The 19,100-nt window shown below is 41.0% G+C and overlaps 1 protein-coding gene across 2 annotated transcripts in view; it reads left to right on the top strand.

Moving 5' to 3' along the window:
- The window catches only part of WNT2B (Wnt family member 2B), a 368,678-nt gene that overhangs the window by 287,041 nt on the left and 62,537 nt on the right, over positions 1-19,100 (top strand). For both annotated transcript variants that reach the window (XM_086923346.1, XM_086923347.1), the window contains exon 3: positions 8,499-8,776. In XM_086923346.1, the coding sequence (XP_086779472.1) occupies positions 8,499-8,776 (278 nt within the window). The remainder of the gene's footprint in view (positions 1-8,498; positions 8,777-19,100) is intronic.

Below are 19,100 nucleotides of genomic sequence, written 5' to 3'. Positions count from 1 at the left end.
GTTGGGCTAGTTGCCTGTTATATACCTCCTGTGAATAGTGGGCGCATGCCCGCGTGTGATGAGCCTCTGTCTACTCCTCCATAAGCCTCGCGGCCGGCTCTCCTGAGAGAGTTGTAGGCACGGCGCTGTGTTAAGGCTTTGAGCCGGCTCCAGTGGCTACGCAAGCATAAGAACCATTGCAAACGCTGCCGGCCTCTACAAGAGGTTGTAGGCTTAACGCTGTGTTTTAGATAAATAAATGTGGCCTGTGTGGGCCTGAACATAAAAATCTATACCTCAGACACAAGTACACTCCAATCAAATATCCCTCTTATTACCAAGTCGTAATTGGGCCAGGATGGTTGCAAACACTGACTTCCCATTCGGGGGAAGTGCATCTATCCCCACTCTGTCATGAAACACCAGACAGGACACCCAACTCTTCCACACATGGATTACATCCATTGGTAGCGAACTAGCACCTTGAAAACAACCCACCAACAAACCAAAATTTCAGAACCTTGGTTCACACCCACATTAGCAGAGCTCCACTTCTCCGGCAAACAACTAGAATGAAGGTGGAGAAGAACCCACACCTTAGATGAATTAAACCTCTTCAAAATAAGAGGGAAAAATACCATCTTCAAATAAAGCAAGCAAAAAAAAGAGTACTTTCCAAAAAAGATCCTAGATGCACAAATCGACAAGAAAGCATTTTCTCCATCGTAAAGTCCTTCACAAATCCAAAAACGCTAATCAAAGAAGTCCCCCCATCACAGATATTATGCGATCAGATTTGTATCTTCTTCGAGGAAAAAAATACTCACCATTCAAAAATAATTCTCTGCCCTATCCATATTGAGCCTAAATTTTGAACAGATTCCACCCGCACAGGATGAATCCTTCAGGTCTTCGAAAAAAATCTCACCTTAAGGGCTCCATTAGGATGACGGGCGGACTTTGCCCGCCCGTCATCCCATCGTAAATCGGGACCGCCCGCCCAAAGGGCGGGGGTCCCGACATTGGCATTAGGATGCGCCCGCCACAGTGGCGGGCGCATTCCTCAAATTAACATTATGGCGGGCGGTGCTCACTGCACCGCCCGCCACAATGTTAAAAACAAATGCACGCATTTGCATAATCGCAGCGGCAGGCACCGCACGGTGCCTGTCGCTGCGATTATGCAAATGCAGGGGGGTACCACAGGTACCCCCCGTGTGCCACCCCCCTTTGGCCGTCACTCTGGGGGCCCACAGGGGCCCCCCAGAGTGAACACTGCATGCCTTTCCGTGGCGGGATTGCCGCCACGGACAGGCATTGAAAAATGCCTATTCTAATATGGCTGGTGGTGTCTGATAGACACCGCCACCATGTTATCCCTTTTCCGCCCCGACCGCAAGGCGACCGGGGCGGAAAACAGGCGGGCGGTGTTTCCCACCGCTGCGGTCCCCCCCGCCATCGTAATATGGCGGGGGAATGCAGGGAAGGATGTCGGGCGGATTGCCTCTGTCAGGGTGGCGGTGGCCACCGCTACCCTGGCGGAGGAAATCCGCCCGACATCCTATTGGGCCCCTAATAGTCACATCAAGCCATTATTGCTTGTAAATTTGGCTTGCCTTTTGATGCATGCCCACCCATAGTAATTCATAAGATCACCAACACCATTAATCCAGTTATTAGCAACATAGTTAACTCAGCTCTAGTCACAGCCACAGCCCCTGCAGAATGGAAACTAGCAATCATCAAACCCCTTAAAAAAACAGTCCTTGGACCCATCGACACTCTCCAACCTTCACCCCATATCTTTATTACCTATCCTTGGCAAAATTACAGAAAGACCGGTCTACAAACAGCTAAGCAACTTTCTTGAGAACGCCAAGATACTACACCCCTGCCAGTCAGGCTTTCACCCCAAGCAGTCAACTGAATCGGCACTTCTAGAAATTGTGAACACATTGACATTTACCCTGGACCAAGGAAAAAATGCGGTGCAAATCTTAATAGATTTGTTGGCTGCATTAAACACTATTTCACAAGATTTTCTCCTCTCCCGGATAAAAAAGTGTGACATATCGGGCCCGGCTAAAAAATTGCGACATATCGGTGCACTGTTTCGGCCTAGATCAAATCCTTTCTGACAAGCCAAAGACAAGCAGTAGCACTAGGTCCATTCCTTTTAACCGAACGTGTTGTCACCTCAGTAGTCCCACAGGGCTAATCTCTGAGCCCCTTTTATTCAACGTCTACATGGCCCCACTTATTTAGCTAATATCTTCCTTTAATATCGAAACAATATCCTATACAGATGATACGCAGCTGATCCTGTCCTAAGATAAAGACGACAATAAAGCAGAACTTAACTTTAAGCTGGGCCAAACAAAGGTATTCCGTTGGGTGAAGAATAATCATCTCAAATGTAATACAGATAAAACAGAATCCTGCTAATAGGGAAGGACAATTCTTTTATAATCCAGTGGTGGCCAGAAGATGCGTCCACCCCAGCTAACACACTGGAAGTAGCTAAGAATCTAAGCCGTGAATCAGTGCTCAGCCAGGGAATGGGACCTTGGCATGTTCTCTTCGCAGGCTGTAATGCAGCCTGCATTAAGAACATGCGAAGCGCGCAGAGGGCTGGCCAAACAGTAATTGCATATCTCTGAGAGCAGAGTGGCCCCACCCACTCCACAAAGCTGCGCAGAATGAACAAATACAAAGATAATAACCTTGTATTATTATAACTGCTTTTCAGCAGTGGGGCAATGCTCATCCACCTCAGCAGAGGAGCAGCCACTGCTGCAATTGTGCCTGCCATGTTAGCCTTCAGCATCTTGGTTTTTTCCATGTGAATGTTGGGGCCAAGTTGTTATGCCACCATGTCGGTCTTCTCTTGAATGTGTAGATGGATATGGGAGAGAAGGGCCAGGTCGTCTGCAAAGTAGAGGTCACTGAGCTGCATCCAAGGTGTCAACTAGATCTCCTTTCCTGTCGAAGCTGTGGATGTCCTTGTGGTCCAGTCTATGACCAGCAGCAAGAGAAAAGGTGAGAGCAACTCGCGTACTCTGGCCCTCACTTGGAAGTTGTCCTCCGTTGACTTTCTTGCATGTCATTCCCTCGTTAGAGTGCTTGATGATTTTTACGAGTTTATCTGACACACCATAGTGGCGTAGGAGTTTCTAAAGAGTCTCTCTGTCCACGCTGTTGAATGTCTTCTCATAGTTGATTAGGTTAACATCTAGGTAGGAGTCCATCAACTGCTCAATGATCATGCACAGTGTTACAAGCTGATCTGTACAGGATCTAACTTTGCGGATGCCAGCTTGCTGATATCACAACTGAGCGTTGACTTGTTCCTTCATTCTGTTCAGAATGACTGTGTTGAACACTTTGTCTGGGGTTGAAATAAGAGTATGCACAACAGATCAGGTCACCTTTCATGAGGATCTTCTTTCTTAACAGAATTTTTTTGGGTATTTCAAATAATACTAACATGTATAAAAAACAACCCTACTAAGAATAAACAGTTACAAACAGAATGGGCTTAGAATCAAACCGGCCCGCGCTCGCTCTATTTACTTGACTGCTGCCCAACCAGATTGATACTTTAAATTAGATACAGGTTTTGTAGGAAGTGTGATTATACATTCATAATGCTAAGTTTTATGTTGAAAATTAATTCCAAATCACTTTCACTCAACAATCATTTTCTGAAAAAGGTTAAATATTAGAGGTTTTATAAATTTTAATACAGGTTTCTGTTTATATTTTATTACTTGTTCTTGTGAGAAACAATATGTGGATTTTACAATTAGACCATTAAAAGCAAGAATCAAGAATCAAGAATCACATCTATGCCAATAGGAACTGTGAGGAAAGGTCCCCCATTGGCAAACATTTCAAGCAAGTGCATGTGGCCAATGACATGTCTAGAATTACTGTCATGGGAATTGATCATATTAAACGACATCACAGCAGTGGTAACAGAATTCAAAGGTTAGGAGTGAACGAAACATGGTGGATTGATTCTCTATGTACGGTAAACTTTGGTGTGAATGTAGACAGAGAATTTCACATCACATTATGATGTTTGACCATAGGAAAATTGTTTCTGGTCTAGTAGGGTGGTCGATGTATTAGAATGTTAATTGGACAATATATGTATTGGAGGTCTTTGTTATGACTGAATCTTAAATACAACTTTCTCTCTTTCCTTCCCTTTCTCCTCAACGTGCTATATTTTGTTGGTATTTCACTTTCATTTTAGTATTTTCCCGAAGAAACCTCTTAAAATATGTAAGCACACCAGAAATAGTAGCACCATAGAATTGTGTTACACTGATGACTAGGAATTTCGGATGGTAATGAAACAGCCTTGCATTAGTGTAGTGGTATATGCTTATAACGGGGACATCAATCCAATAGGTTTGAGCTCAGATAAAGAATGGTAGCTGCATGTTGGAAAAAGGAATGTTTATTATTTTGAGCAGATTCAGGATGGTTTTCTATCGCTTTTTAATGAATGATGTCAAGTGGTGGTGGTACGGTTATCAATAGCCATTCTAGTGGTAGAAATACTTGGCAGACCCGATAGGGGTGCAATTCGGCCTTAAAATAAGAATAGGCTCACATGACAAATTCCTCTTTTGACTTTAGGAGTGAAAACATTAATAATCAGAAATAAGTGACAGGTGCAAACTAAGCATAGCGGCAATATTATAATAGATATCAGAGGTGAACTTTGAGGAATATTTGGATGTCAACACCAGATCTTGCGGTAGTTCAATGGTTTATGCGTGTAGCGGTAGAAATTGAGACTGTAGGGTTCGATTTTAGATCAAGGACGGTTTCAAAAGGAATTTGAATATTGGAATAATTTGACAGACTATGTGCGGCACTTAGTTTGGATCGGAGTGTTTGATGTTTTGATGAATAGTTTGTGTTCACTAAGTGTTCTAAAACATTTTTTTTAATGTTTATCTTTTTGCCACTTTAGCGATATTCGAATAGCATTACAGTGCATAAATCAGTGCAATGATTCTGAACATAAGGATACATTGTATATAATTTGGCATTGATCTTAAGTAGAGCTTTTTGTTCCATTCCACGTTTTAGAAATTTCTTGTCATATGAAAGAATGTTGGGGTACTTGATTGTTGGAGCAATTTTGGTTGTGCCTATTAGGAACTGGAGCATTTTTTAACAAAATGTGGTTTGTTGTGGAAAGGTGCAAATGGAGTTGCTTATGGTATGTACCAAACTGCTATGGTAATTGTAATATAACAGTAGAAACAGGATGGCTACTTTATTTTTTATTTGAACGTGGGTCCTATGTTTTATTTGCGGATTGAAGAATAACCTTTGAGAAAATGTGAATGGGAACGGAAATGCCATCGGTATGAGGCTTTGCTTTGTTATTTTTGTTTTTTTTCTCTTTTCATTTAACACAAAGCCAAAAAACGCTGGAGGGGAATTCAACCCAATGGCAAAGATAAATACAGAATTCAAACTGTTTCTTTAATGAAGACGTGACACGGCTTGCTTTTTTACTCTCCAAGCCTTGAGAAAGCCCAAGGTATATCAACCTGAGGGAACAAAACATATGTTGACTGTTCTCAAACTCAATACCACACATCAAATGGTGCACTCTATTTCCTAAATATGGAATTACTCACCTTCAAATTAAAAGTGAATGTCAACCAAAAATGGAAGTTACTATGATTCATTACTAAAAGGGAAGGCACTTCTACTTTGCGTTGGAGTGCACACCCACCAAAAACTGGGTATTTCCAATGACAGGAGGAGGATGCTGAGCCCTTAGTAGCCTTAGCCCTAAGGCTAAGTGCCTTTGCAGGAATTTTGTTGGGAAAACCTACCTGTGCGTATTCCGGCTCTCTTCCAGGAGCTGCAGTGATCGCTTCATGCTCCAACGCATTCAAGCCTTGTTATATTTGAAATAAAAAGTGTTTCTATCAGTCAGAAGCCCATGTAAGTACGCTCCGTGGAAAGAAAAGACTTTACTTAGATTTTAAAGACAGTTTTGAAACACCTAGAGCAGTACTGCATGAAGAGGCTGCTCCTCGCCCGGCTGGGCAGTGGCCCGTTTCTTTGGCCCCATACATCATTGCGGTCTTCCTTTTGCCCATGTCCTGATGAGGCCCGACTTAGTGGGCCAAAAAGTGTCAAACTCATATCCGACTAACTAAAAGTCACATGCAAGACACTCGGATACACACTGTTGGGACTGGGAGGAGGTTGGAAGTAATCCTTCCTTGTGTGTTCTGGACTATCTCCAATACGGATTGCGCACATATTTTTGTGCTTTTTACATTATATGGGTAGGAAGGGATTAGTAATTACTAATGATTAATATGCTAACGTGTTTTTAATTTTTCTTATGTTTATGTAAAAAAGATATAAAGTTTCATTGTGAAAGTCAATCTGGGGTAGATTTGTGAATGCTAGGTTACAATGTAAGGACTAATTGATTGTTTTTCTTACAGATAATCATTTGGATCTTTTCCCACACATCATTTTTGTGTCTATTTTCATGTCCTTGCCCAGCTGTGTTGGAATGATTAGGGCAAACCCCGGTGGTGTATTGGTATGGTGCACAACGTATTTCAGATGTTCTTCAAAGTGCTCCATCAATCTTTGTTGTTGACCTTTTATTACCCATGATTGTCTTCCCAACTTTGTCTTTAACAGGTCTTTCTGGCTTGCTGTATCTGTCGGAGAGTTAAAATTGTTATGTTGTAGAGTTCTTTCAAACTTCCTTGGCTTGTTGCTTTTTGGGCTTTGATGAATCTTTGCTTGTCTGCTCTTAAGCTTCTCTTTGCTTCCATGTTTGTTTTGGTGTATTCACCATGAGTATTTGCCTTTTCTGCTCTTGTTTGACCCGTGGTAACTACAGATTTATTTTCCTTTATCTCTTGGATTTTTTGGAGAGTCTTGGTGGAGATCTATTCTTTATTTTGGTGTTTCTTGGGACCCTGTACCTCCTGGCAGGTTGATGTCACTATTTCTTTGATATTCTCCCACTGGCTTTCTATGGGGTCTCTGTCTCTTGTTACTAATGATCTTGGTTACTCCTCATGGGGACAGTTATGTAATCTTAGCGCCGGGACACCTCCTTCGGAGGTAGCTGCGCGCTCTATAAGCTCCATAAATAAATAAATAAATAAATAAATAAGGTTGACTGAGTTTTCACTCCATTTCTGTGCATCTTTGAGGAGGGTGGTGTATATCACTAGCATTGGTTTGTCAGTTCAATTCATGGTTTTGTCAGCTTTAGCTTTAGACAAGGTGATGGTCTGATGCCACGTCTGCTCCTCTCATCACTGTCACATTCTACAGTGACCTCCGGAACTTCGTGGCAATACAGACATTGTCAATCTGGTTCTCTTTTGAATGGTCTGGTGACATCCATGTTGCCTTGTGAATTCTTTAGTATGGGAATGCACTAAAGACCGGTCAGGGCATAGAAATCTGCAAGCCTTTCACCATTCTCGTTCACGTCCCCAAGGCAATGGTTGGTCATAAAGGTCTTCGTAACCTGTAAGTGTTGTGGCTTCAAGTCTTGGCAATGAGGTCCGCCATCAGTATGGTGATGTCTCTCTCCAGGCATTTCTCTAGGATGGACTGGAGTCTATTGTAAAATTGTTCTTTTTCCTTTTCTTTGCTGTCATTTTGTAGGTGCATAGCACTAGATAACATTCATGTTCTTTTTTTGTGCGGGTCGTTGTTGAGATGATTTAATCAGAGCTCTCTTGGTGTTAGCATCAGTACTCCTGCCTGAGTATGTGGGGGTATTCTCTTCCTCATGTCCAGAATACCTGCTTTCAACCACCACCAACACTATTGGTACATGAACGTGAGGACCATGTACAAGACAGGCAAGACAGCCCAGGTGGCTGCAGAGATGAAAAAGTACAAACTTGCCCTGCTTTGCATCAGCAAGAACAGATGGATACAGTCCAAATCGAAAAGACTGGCTGCAGGAGGAAAGCTGCTGCATTCTGGATATGAACATGGCCAGATTTTATTTCAATAATGGTGGGAAACAATTTACACCGGCTTCCTCTGTTCATTGTATGATCCCATTTATGAAAATCTCACAACAGCAGCTGAACTGAAACCTCATTTTAGGCATACATTGGAAACTTGTCAATATATCACTTTAAAAGTTTTCATCAGTGCAACATGCTGTTTTTGCACTCACCAGGATTTGTGCAGGTTTTTTAAAAATATCCATTTAAAGGTGAAGATAGTCACAATTTTATAAATCCTTTAACCGTGAGCTAGGCAAACACTACTATGTTCTGTGTGATTCTGCATTCTATCAATCTGATATTTAAAGAATAAATCCCTGAGTTCAAATTTCCTTAAACATGCATTTTTTATACTTTGCACGCACTGGTAAAACACTACATTGCAGTTGTAGCCTACATTACATTTTCGGATTTGAAGTTTTTATCTTCTAAAATAACATAGTCCCCCAAATTGTTTCTTCTTTGATCTGACAGGTAGCCGAGAAGCAGCCTTCGTATATGCGATCTCATCCGCTGGAGTAGTGTATGCCATCACTAGGGCTTGCAGCCAAGGAGACATTAAGTTCTGCAACTGTGACCCAAAGAAGACTGGCACAGACCGAGATGAGAAAGGAGAATTTAACTGGGGAGGCTGCAGTGACAATATACACTATGGAATCAAATTTGCCAGAGCATTTGTGTATGCCAAAGAAAAAAAAGTTAAAGATGCCCGGGCACTTATGAACTTGCACAACAACAGGTGTGGGAGGATGGTAAGTGCAGAATTTACATACACATTATTACATCTTAAGGTCACCCAGTGTTCTGATCAATGGTACGTCATCTAGCAGTGGAGGTGATATGCTTCATCACAAGGTAGGAGGATATGGCTAGGTCTGACTTCAAGAAGGTGTATATACTTTAGTCATACCACATAAGTGGAGGCACCAAACATAACCCTGTCAGTTCTAAAATTATCTATTGTCCTCAGTAGACCTGTACAAATAAAAGGAAAGTTGGCAAAAGACTGCATAAAGCAGCAATGAACTCAGGAAAATTTCTGCCTCCAATATGCAATTAGATCTTGGATGCTAATGTGTGGAAGGATGATTGTGTAAACATAGTAGGTGAAGAAGCGAAATACATGATGAAAACTAGTTCTTAAAGTCAGTTTAAGACAAATCTTGGGTTGAAAAAAAGTATCAAAATAAATAATGTACCTATTTTTTACACCAAGTATGTGACACTATAATGGCATATATATATATATATATATATATATATATATATATATATATATATATATATATATATATATATACGGCTGAATGGATTTCCACAAAACTTGGCAAAATTGTAGGGACTGGTAGCCCGATGTGCCTTTGCTATGTCTCAAGATATATGCTCCAGTGGTTTTTACAAAAATTTACTTTGAAAAATATATATTGGGCTACATTGGGCTATATATATGTTAGAGCCCAAATGTAGCCCAATGTAGCCCAATGTAGCCCAAAGATGGCCACCAGAGACAAAAAAAAACAAATGTAGCCCAAATATCAGCCAGATGTAGCCCAACTATCGCCTAGTGACAGAATGTCCCAGAGTGTTCTAAAGAACAACTAGAGCGCTAACAGTCTTACTTATGACAAAAGTATGGCACACCTGAAGTCATCTTGATTGGAATAAAGTGTTAACACTTAAAACATTTAATTTGCAAAGGAACAACATGAGGGGTTTCATTTTGCCATAGAAATGTTATATATATATATATATATATATATATATATATATATATATATATATATATATATATATATATATATATATATAGTACCTACTGGCAGTCGCCAGTAGGTATATATAGTTAGAATTTTTAGAAATCCCTATTTAAAAAAATCCTATGTTGAATAACGTTGGCGTTGATGCACGGAATTGGCTGACATTTTCAGGAAAATGGCACATTGTGTTTCTGGGCGTCCCCTGAAAGTTTGGGGGGCCGAGAAAAAAGGGGGGTCCCAAAGCGTGTTTTTAACATTGAGTTTTCCATAGGGCGGTTGGACTCACTTTTAGCTCAAACGGCTGAATGGATTTCCACAAAACTTGGCAAAATTGTAGGGACTGGTAGCCCGATGTGCCTTTGCTATGTCTCAAGATATATGCTCCAGTGGTTTTTACGAAAATTAACTTTGAAAAATATATATTGGGCTATATATATGTTAGAGCCCAAATGTAGCCCAATGTAGCCCAATGTAGCCCAAAGATGGCCACCAGAGACAAAAAAAAACAAATGTAGCCCAAATATCAGCCAGATGTAGCCCAACTATAGCCCAGTGACAGAATGTCCCAGAGTGTTCTAAAGAACAACTAGAGCTCTAACAGTCTTACTTATGACAAAAGTATGGCACACCTGAAGTCATCTTGATTGGAATAAAGTGTTAACACTTAAAACATTTAATTTGCAAAGGAACAAAATGAGGGGTTTCATTTTGCCATAGAAATGTTATATATTACCTACTGGCGGTCGCCAGTAGGTATATATAGTTAGGATTTTTTTGAATAGGGATTTCTGAAAATTCTATGTTGAATAACTTTGGCGTTGATGGACGGAATTGGCTGACATTTTCAGGAAAATGGCACATTTTGTTTCTGAGCGCTCCTGAAAGTTTGGGGGGGTTTCATCAAGCGGGGGCCGAGAAAAAAGGGGGGTCCCAAAACGTGTTTTTAACATTGAGTTTTCCATAGGGCGGTTGGACTCACTTTTAGCTTGAACAGCTGAATGGATTTCCACAAAACTTGGCAAAATTGTAGGGACTGGTAGCCCGACGTGCCTTTGCTATGTCTCAAGATATATGCTCCAGTGGTTTTTACGAAAATTAACTTTGAAAAATATATATTGGGCTACATTGGGCTATATATATGTTAGAGCCCAAATGTAGCCCAATGTAGCCCAAAGATGGCCACCAGAGACAAAAAAAAACAAATGTAGCCCAAATATCAGCCAGATGTAGCCCAACTATAGCCCAGTGACAGAATGTCCCAGAGTGTTCTAAAGAACAACTAGAGCGCTAACAGTCTTACTTATGACAAAAGTATGGCACACCTGAAGTCATCTTGATTGGAATAAAGTGTTAACACTTAAAACATTTAATTTGCAAAGGAACAAAATGAGGGGTTTCATTTTGCCATAGAAATGTTATATATTACCTACTGGCGGTCGCCAGTAGGTATATATAGTTAGAATTTTTTTGAATAGGGATTTCTGAAAATTCTATGTTGAATAACTTTGGCGTTGATGGACGGAATTGGCTGAAATTTTCAGGAAAATGGCACATTTTGTTTCTGAGCGTCCCCTGAAAGTTTGGGGGGGGGTTTCGTCAAGCAGGGGCCGAGAAAAAAGGGGGTCCCAAAACGTGTTTTTAACATTGAGTTTTCCATAGGGCGGTTGGACTCACTTTTAGCTCGAACGGCTGAATGGATTTCCACAAAACTTGGCAAAATTGTAGGGACTGGTAGCCCGATGTGCCTTTGCTATGTCTCAAGATATATGCTCCAGTGGTTTTTACGAAAATTTACTTTGAAAAATATATATTGGGCTACATTGGGCTATATATATGTTAGAGCCCAAATGTAGCCCAATGTAGCCCAAAGATGGCCACTAGAGACAAAAAAAAACCAAATGTAGCCCAAATATCAGCCAGATGTAGCCCAACTATAGCCCAGTGACAGAATGTCCCAGAGTGTTCTAAAGAGCAACTAGAGCGGTAACAGTCTTACTTATGACAAAAGTATGGCACACCTGAAGTCATCTTGATTGGAATAAAGTGTTAACACTTAAAACATTTAATTTGCAAAGGAACAAAATGAGGGGTTTCATTTTGCCATAGAAATGTTATATATATATATATATATATATATCACTGAAAAAACTATAGGTTATAGACCATATATAGTTAGGAATTAGCATTTACAAAACCTTGAAAATTCACTGAAAAAAACATAGGTTATAGACCATATATAGTTAGGAATTAGCATTTACAAAACCTTATTTTACTCACACAAAACCATTGAAATTCGCATATATAGTTAGTTGCACTAACTATATATCGGGCACCATCAATCCACTGCTGATCATGTCACATATTACATCATTCATGACATGGTCAGTGACATCACTGATGACATCACTGATGACATCTCAAATGACATCACTGATGACACCACTGATGACATCACTGATGACATCACTGATGACATCTCAAATGACATCACTGATGACATCACTGATGACATCTCATTTGACATTACTGATCACATCACTGATGACATCATTCATGTGATAATACGATGAACCTCTTCAGACTCTAATATAACCTTAGATACACTCAGTGTAAACAGACACTCACAGACTGTCACTCATCCATGGAGTTACTCACACACCTAGTCAGTCATGCAAAGAATCAATCACACCTCCATTTCCTCAACTATACAGTTATACACGCCTTACTTATTCAAACATATACTAACACATATTTACTCTCTTATACAATCCCTGATACAAGTTCAGAATGATCCATACAGCCACTCACACATTCACTGGCTCTTATGCACAGTTATTTATATATGTCAACTCTCACATGTACTGTGTTTTACATATGTGCTTACTTTGACATGTAGCACTGAGATATCCATTCACTCACCAATACACTCATGCACACAGTCAACCGCCCATACAGCTGTCTCCACATGCACTTTTGAACCCATACATCTAGTGAATCAACTGATCACACATCTATGCACAGAGTCATACACCTCCCAGCCACCCACACACACACTCAGTCTCCCATACAAATACTTGGGCAACCAATCAATAACCCATATAGTTACTCATATAGCTACTGATCAACACATGCAGCAGTTTACAGAACAACAGACATAATGATGCACAAATTAAGACAGTTTAGTCACTAACCCATGCACTCAGTGAGACACATTTAATCACTCACTCATACAGTCAGTCATGCACCTACTAAATCCTTCATCCAGACACTTATACATCCACTCATTCTTCAATATGTAAGACATATTTAAACTTTACAGAAACATACAGTCACTGGATGTTGTCATCAGTGATGTCATCAGTGAGGTCACTGACCATGTCATGAATGATGTAATATGTGACATGATCAGCAGTGGATTGCGGGTGCGCGATATATAGTTAGTGAGTGAGTCATTTTTAGAGCGCTCCTATGCCGAGGCGTCTTGGCGCTGTAAGACGAAGAGATGGGGAAAAAGCAGAGTTAGGGTAGCACAAAGAGCCAGGTCTTCAGCTCTTTTCTAAACTTAGCTATGCTCTTTTCAGAACGTAGTAAAGATGGTAAACTGTTCCAAAGCTTTGGAACTTGATAGGAAAAGGATCTGCCACCCCAACGGGCTCTCTTGATCCTAGGGATATAAAGTAGATTTTGAGTGCTTGATCTCAGTCGGCGTTCAGGAGTATAAGGTAGGAGAACATTAGAGAGCTGCTTGGAGGTCTGCCCATACAGAGATTTGTGGGCCAGGCACAGAACCTTAAATTGAATTCTTTTCCTAACTGGAAGCCAATGAAGTTTGCCTATTGCTTTAGAGGTAGGGTGTCGTTTGGGGAGATTTAGTAGAACTCTGGCCGCCGCATTTTGGATGGACTGGAGTCGGTTAAGCTGTTTTTCGCCGGCACCAATATATAGGGCGTTACAGTAGTCTACCCTGGATAAGATTAGAGCTCCCACAACTGTTTTCCTCAAGGTGAAATGGATGTAAGGCAAGATCTTTCGGAGAACCTTCAGAGTGAAAAAGCAAGATGACGTGACCTGGTTGATTTGGGCTGTGCAAGAGAGGTCATTGTCCATGATGAAACCAAGGTTTCTAACCTTGTTGACTGGGGTGGGACAAACACCGGCTTCTGGAGGCCACCATGTATCGTTCCAAATGGAAGGATTTTGACCAAACTCGATCACCTCCGTTTTTCCGGCGTTGAGTTTGAGGAAGTGAGAGTTCATCCATGTCTTCACATCCGACAGACAGTTCCTAAAACTGGTGGCAGTGGCTTCTACTGTCTGAACCAATGAAACCACCAGTTGGGTGTCGTCAGCGTATGAAACTAGGTGTAGGCCATGGGATTTGATTAGTGCGGCTAGTGGTGTGACATAGAGATTAAAAAGGGTGGGTGACAGGGCCGAACCCTGGGGGGCTCCACATGGCAGAAAGAACTCCTTAGACGTGAGCCCATCCCAATGGATTTGGTGAGTGCGTGCCTGCAGAAAGGAATGGAGCAGTTTTAGGGCAGTATGGGAGATGCCCAACGTTGTTAATCTGTTTAACAGGACGTCGTGATTCACGGTGTCAAACGCCGCTGTCAGATCTAGTAAAATTAGGGCGGCTCTGCCTCCTTTGTCCATAGTTTGACGAATGTCCTCAGATGCTACGATCAGAGCAGTTTCCGTTGAGTGACATGCCCTGAAACGATGCTGCGTAGGATCTAATAGCAAGTTGTTCTCAAGATGTTTTGTTAACTCTTGATTCATTACACTTTCCAGGATTTTAGCAGGTAAGGGTAGGCAAGATATTGGGCGATAATTCTTGACTTCATTGGGATAAAGGGTCTCCTTTTTAAGTAAGGGCCTGACGCACGCCTTCTTCCAACTGCAGGGAAATTGTCCGGAGTTTATTACTGAGTTGAGAAGGGGGGTTAAAGCTACGCTAATGATTTCAGGGATCATATGTAAAACATGGGGAGGACATGAGTCCATCGGCGAGCCCGACTTGGTCTGAAGGAGCAATGTCTTAACTTGGTCACAGCTTAGCTGGGAAAAGCTAAGGAATTCCAGAATTGGTGTCCGTGAAGCCGGTTCATAATGAGCCGTTTCACACGGGGGTAGCGATCGCAGGTCATTATACACCGTCTGAACTTTCTGTTGAAAGAATAGTGGCTATATTTTCTACAAATTCTTGGTGAGGCTGGAAAGTGATTTCTCTGGGGCTTTTGGCTAAATGAGTAATGGTCTTAAACAATTCCCTCGAGGAATTTGGTGAGTCTTGAATTTTCTTTGTATAGGAAGCCGTCTTAGCTTTCTCGATGGCAAGCTTGTATTCATAAAGGGCAGCCGTATACTCCTTTCTGGACTGAAGGTTGTAGCCATTACGCCAGAGTCTCTCGGCCCTTCTGCATTTCAGTTTTATTAATTTAACCTCTGGAGTGTACCATTGTGAGGTTGCAGAGCGTATCCTAGTTGTTTTTACTTCTTCTGGAGCTAGTTTGTCCATTGCTTGTAAGAGCCATACATTAAATTTATGGGCTCCTTCATCGCTGTCTGTGCTTACTACAGTATGTACGTCTCTATTAAGGAGATTTGTTAGGGAAGCGGCTTCTAGTTTTTTCCATGGGCGGGATTTAGCCGGAGGTACGAAGTCCTTTCTCCTAGCATTAGACAGCTTGGTTGTTAAAGTAAATTTAATAGCAGCATGATCAGACCAAGGTAGGGGTGTTGTAGCGGTAACCTTGATGTGGCGATTATTAGTAAAAATGGAGTCCAAGGTATGACCAGCTGTGTGGGTGGGTCCTGTCGTTAGTTGGTTTAATCCATAACTACTGAAGTTGTCTCTTAATGTGGAGGAGTCAGCCGAATTACTTTCATCAAGATGAAAGTTAAAATCCCCCAATACTGTGAAGGAGGGGTGATTCGACGTAGACTCCAGGAATGTTAGAAGGGCAGTAATGAAAGGACCTCTAGGGCCTGGGGGTCGATATAACAGAAGACCATTAAATATTTGTTGATTATTATATTTGACCGAAAAGGATATGGCCTCTGAGGCCAGCCCTGTCTGGTGAGTTATATGTAGTTTCAAATTTGTACGGTAAATAATAGCTACTCCACCGCCAAAGACTCCTTGTCTGTCTACGTGTACTACAGAGTAGTCTAGGGGCACTGCGATGTTCCAGTCCGGCCCAGAAGAATCTGAGGCCCATGTTTCGGTTAGGAAGGCCAGATCAATCTCATTTTCCACAATGAGAGATTCAATTTCATGTTTGTGCCTTGGCATAGACCTAACGTTAATAAGTATATTTTTTAGCGTTTTGCTGACAGGTTTAGCGTGACAGTGCATGGGCAGTGATTGAGGATTGAAGGAGGTGAGTGGGTGTAGGGAAGTGGGCCCATGGAATGGGGGATGTGGTATTTTGTAGCCACAGGATCGACACTTGCTAATGTACAACGTACTACTCACAGACGGTTGTACTCTGTGGTGGCAATCGTTACATCTTAATTTAAGGAGTGTTTCTCTGGTGTAACTATATTTCGGGGAAACCGTAGATAAAAGGCCAGGGGTAATGGCACTGGGCACTGGTCTGGCGCGGACGGGCGCAGACGGGCTTGCCTTAAGCGTGCCTTCGGCGCGCTGTCGGCACGCCCGCTGCGCTCGTCCACTGCAACTAACTATATATGCAAATTTCAATGGTTTTGTGTGAGTAAAATAAGGTTTTGTAAATGCTAATTCCTAACTATATATGGTCTATAACCTATGGTTTTTTCAGTGAATTATATATATATATATATATATATATATATATATATATATATATATATATATATATATATATATATATATATATATATATATATATATATATATATATATATATATATATATATATATATATATTTGCCACTTCAGGATGTGATTCCCATAACAGATTTCTTGAGGCATAAAATCCTCGGGGAGGAAAAGTCTAGAGCGGGCTTCTCCAGTTATTAGTTAGCTAGGGGGACTTCTACAGAACAATTGAGGGGAAAGATGGAAAGAAAATGTTGGGGAAGTTATGTTAAGTTTGAATACAAGGAAATATATATATTTGATGGTTTCGGTATAAATTCAGATTTATAATAAAATAAATGGTTTCGTGTTCAATTGCCAAATTACATGTTATAATATCCATGAATGATTATCTGTTGGGAAATTCATATATCCTGAATAAAGTGGCCTTTTCTGCTATAAGAAAGCGAGTGGTCTTGAATTTGTGGGCGATTGCTTCTGCACGCAAAGCTTCTGTAATTCCTTTGGCTCTTATGTAAGAACCAACAAGACCACAGTACTGATGGCAGTACTGATAAGAGGACATCATGGTCCAATATGAAACAATTTGATGCCAGGCAAAGGCTATGTGCTGAAAATTCAACAAAAACGAGCCCTGCTTTAGACCTCTGGGTATTGGATTAAATGTTCTTCATTTGATTATTTCATAAACATCTTATGTGGATGCTGGCTGAGGGAAAAGGCCTTGGTATGGAGATACATTTAGGTTTGGCTTCAGGTGTTCCTAAGTCCAGTTGATTATTTACATCTGTCGCGGCCGGTGGTGGGCTCCGGCAGTCATCTTTGGGATGTGGGACTTATTTTTCATCATCAGACTTTGACCTACTTCGAAAAAAGAAGGCAGAACGGAGATAAAGGAGGAAGATAAAAATGAGGAAATAGAGACAAAGGAACAAAGCATGCCTGAAATCAAACCTCTTAAAGTGGGATAAAGAGATTGATGTATAGGACGGTGGAAGAACGAAGCATATGGTGGAATCAAGGCCAGGCAGCCTTGATATTCAAGAACTTTACCAGTCAACATGGTGGGCCCCTAAAAAAATATGTGGGAGCCTGCACATATTTATTTTTATAAATGTGGTACTGCCAAGTCCTAAAGAACCCAGACCTTTGGGTTTTGAATAAATTGGCAGTAGCCTTGTCTGACTTTTAAACAACCATTACCGACAATGTATTATTACAAGTGCTCAATTAAATAAAACAGGACTGCAGGAAACGGCATCGTGTAGCCCCATCAAGCTGTGTGAGGCCTGTGTGTAGACCTGTCCAAACAAAAGAAAAATTGGAAAAAGACTGCAGAACGCAGGAAAATTTCTACCTCCAATATGCAATGAGATCTTGGATTGTAATGTGCGGAAGGATGGTTGTGTAAACATAGTAGGTGAAGAAGCGAAAAACATGATGAAAACTAGCTCTTAAAGTCACTTTAAGACAAATCTCGAGTTGAACAAAAGTCTCAAAATAAATAATGTGCACATTTTTTAAACCAAGTATGTGACTATAATACCCTATATATGATATTTTATTGTTTCCAAGAAACGAAACTGTATATGAATCAAAAAAATTGAATTTCAGATCAACATCATGATGTAGACTTTATCATAAGCACAGTTGAACCTAGGCACAAAACGTTTAATAACATCTATTTACAGATGGCTGTTTAGGATGTTGAATTCAAATAACTCCTTGGGGGCTTTAAAAAGTTTGACCCTACGTTTACACAATAAATTGGCCTCAGTTATAGAAATGATCAACTTCGGTTGTTGTACATAGGTATCTCAGCGCTTCAGTTCAGCCGCTAGGGCCTTCTCTCTAAATGTTCTGTGTCATACTGCTCCATAGAAATAAACAAGCGCATGAGGCTCGTCTTGTGCTCTGATTTTACTTTGTACTTAACCCTTTAAGTGCTGCCGTCGGCCAACGGTCGTCACGAGCACTACCTTGCCAGTGCTGCGCACAACTGTTGGCCGACAGGTCAGCATTCGTTATTCAAACGTTCAGCACTGGGCGCTGAACGTTCGACGTTCGGAAGGTGTTAAACGTTTTGAAATTACCCCACATATACACACAGCCAGCCAATGGGAGGACCTTTAACGGAGGGGAGAGGGGGGACGGGTAGAATTATATCCTAATTATACTGGAATCAATACTCGGCACATACTCTATTGTTTTCTATCAAAAGGATACAGTGAGCATTGGTATTAGCATGAGAAAAAATTCTCCTCGTCGCCAAGCGAAGGGTAATTAATTCAACTTCTTGAAGAAAGAACATTCTATAAAATTTGTTTTATTACGTGGTATCCAATATGAATGTTGCAACACCTGTTGGTTACCCGAGATGTCCATCATTTTGGCCACGTGGCAACACCAAACCTCACCAGTTTATCTACGTGCCACGTGAATCTTACATTCAGATGAGAGAAGAAATTTAATATGAATTTGCCACCATTTTTGTGGAAAGTTGTAGCAAAT

Source organism: Lissotriton vulgaris, chromosome 5, assembly GCF_964263255.1.
Source record: "Lissotriton vulgaris chromosome 5, aLisVul1.2, whole genome shotgun sequence".
Lineage (NCBI taxonomy): Eukaryota > Metazoa > Chordata > Amphibia > Caudata > Salamandridae > Lissotriton > Lissotriton vulgaris.
This window is presented reverse-complemented; position numbering and strand designations above follow the sequence as displayed.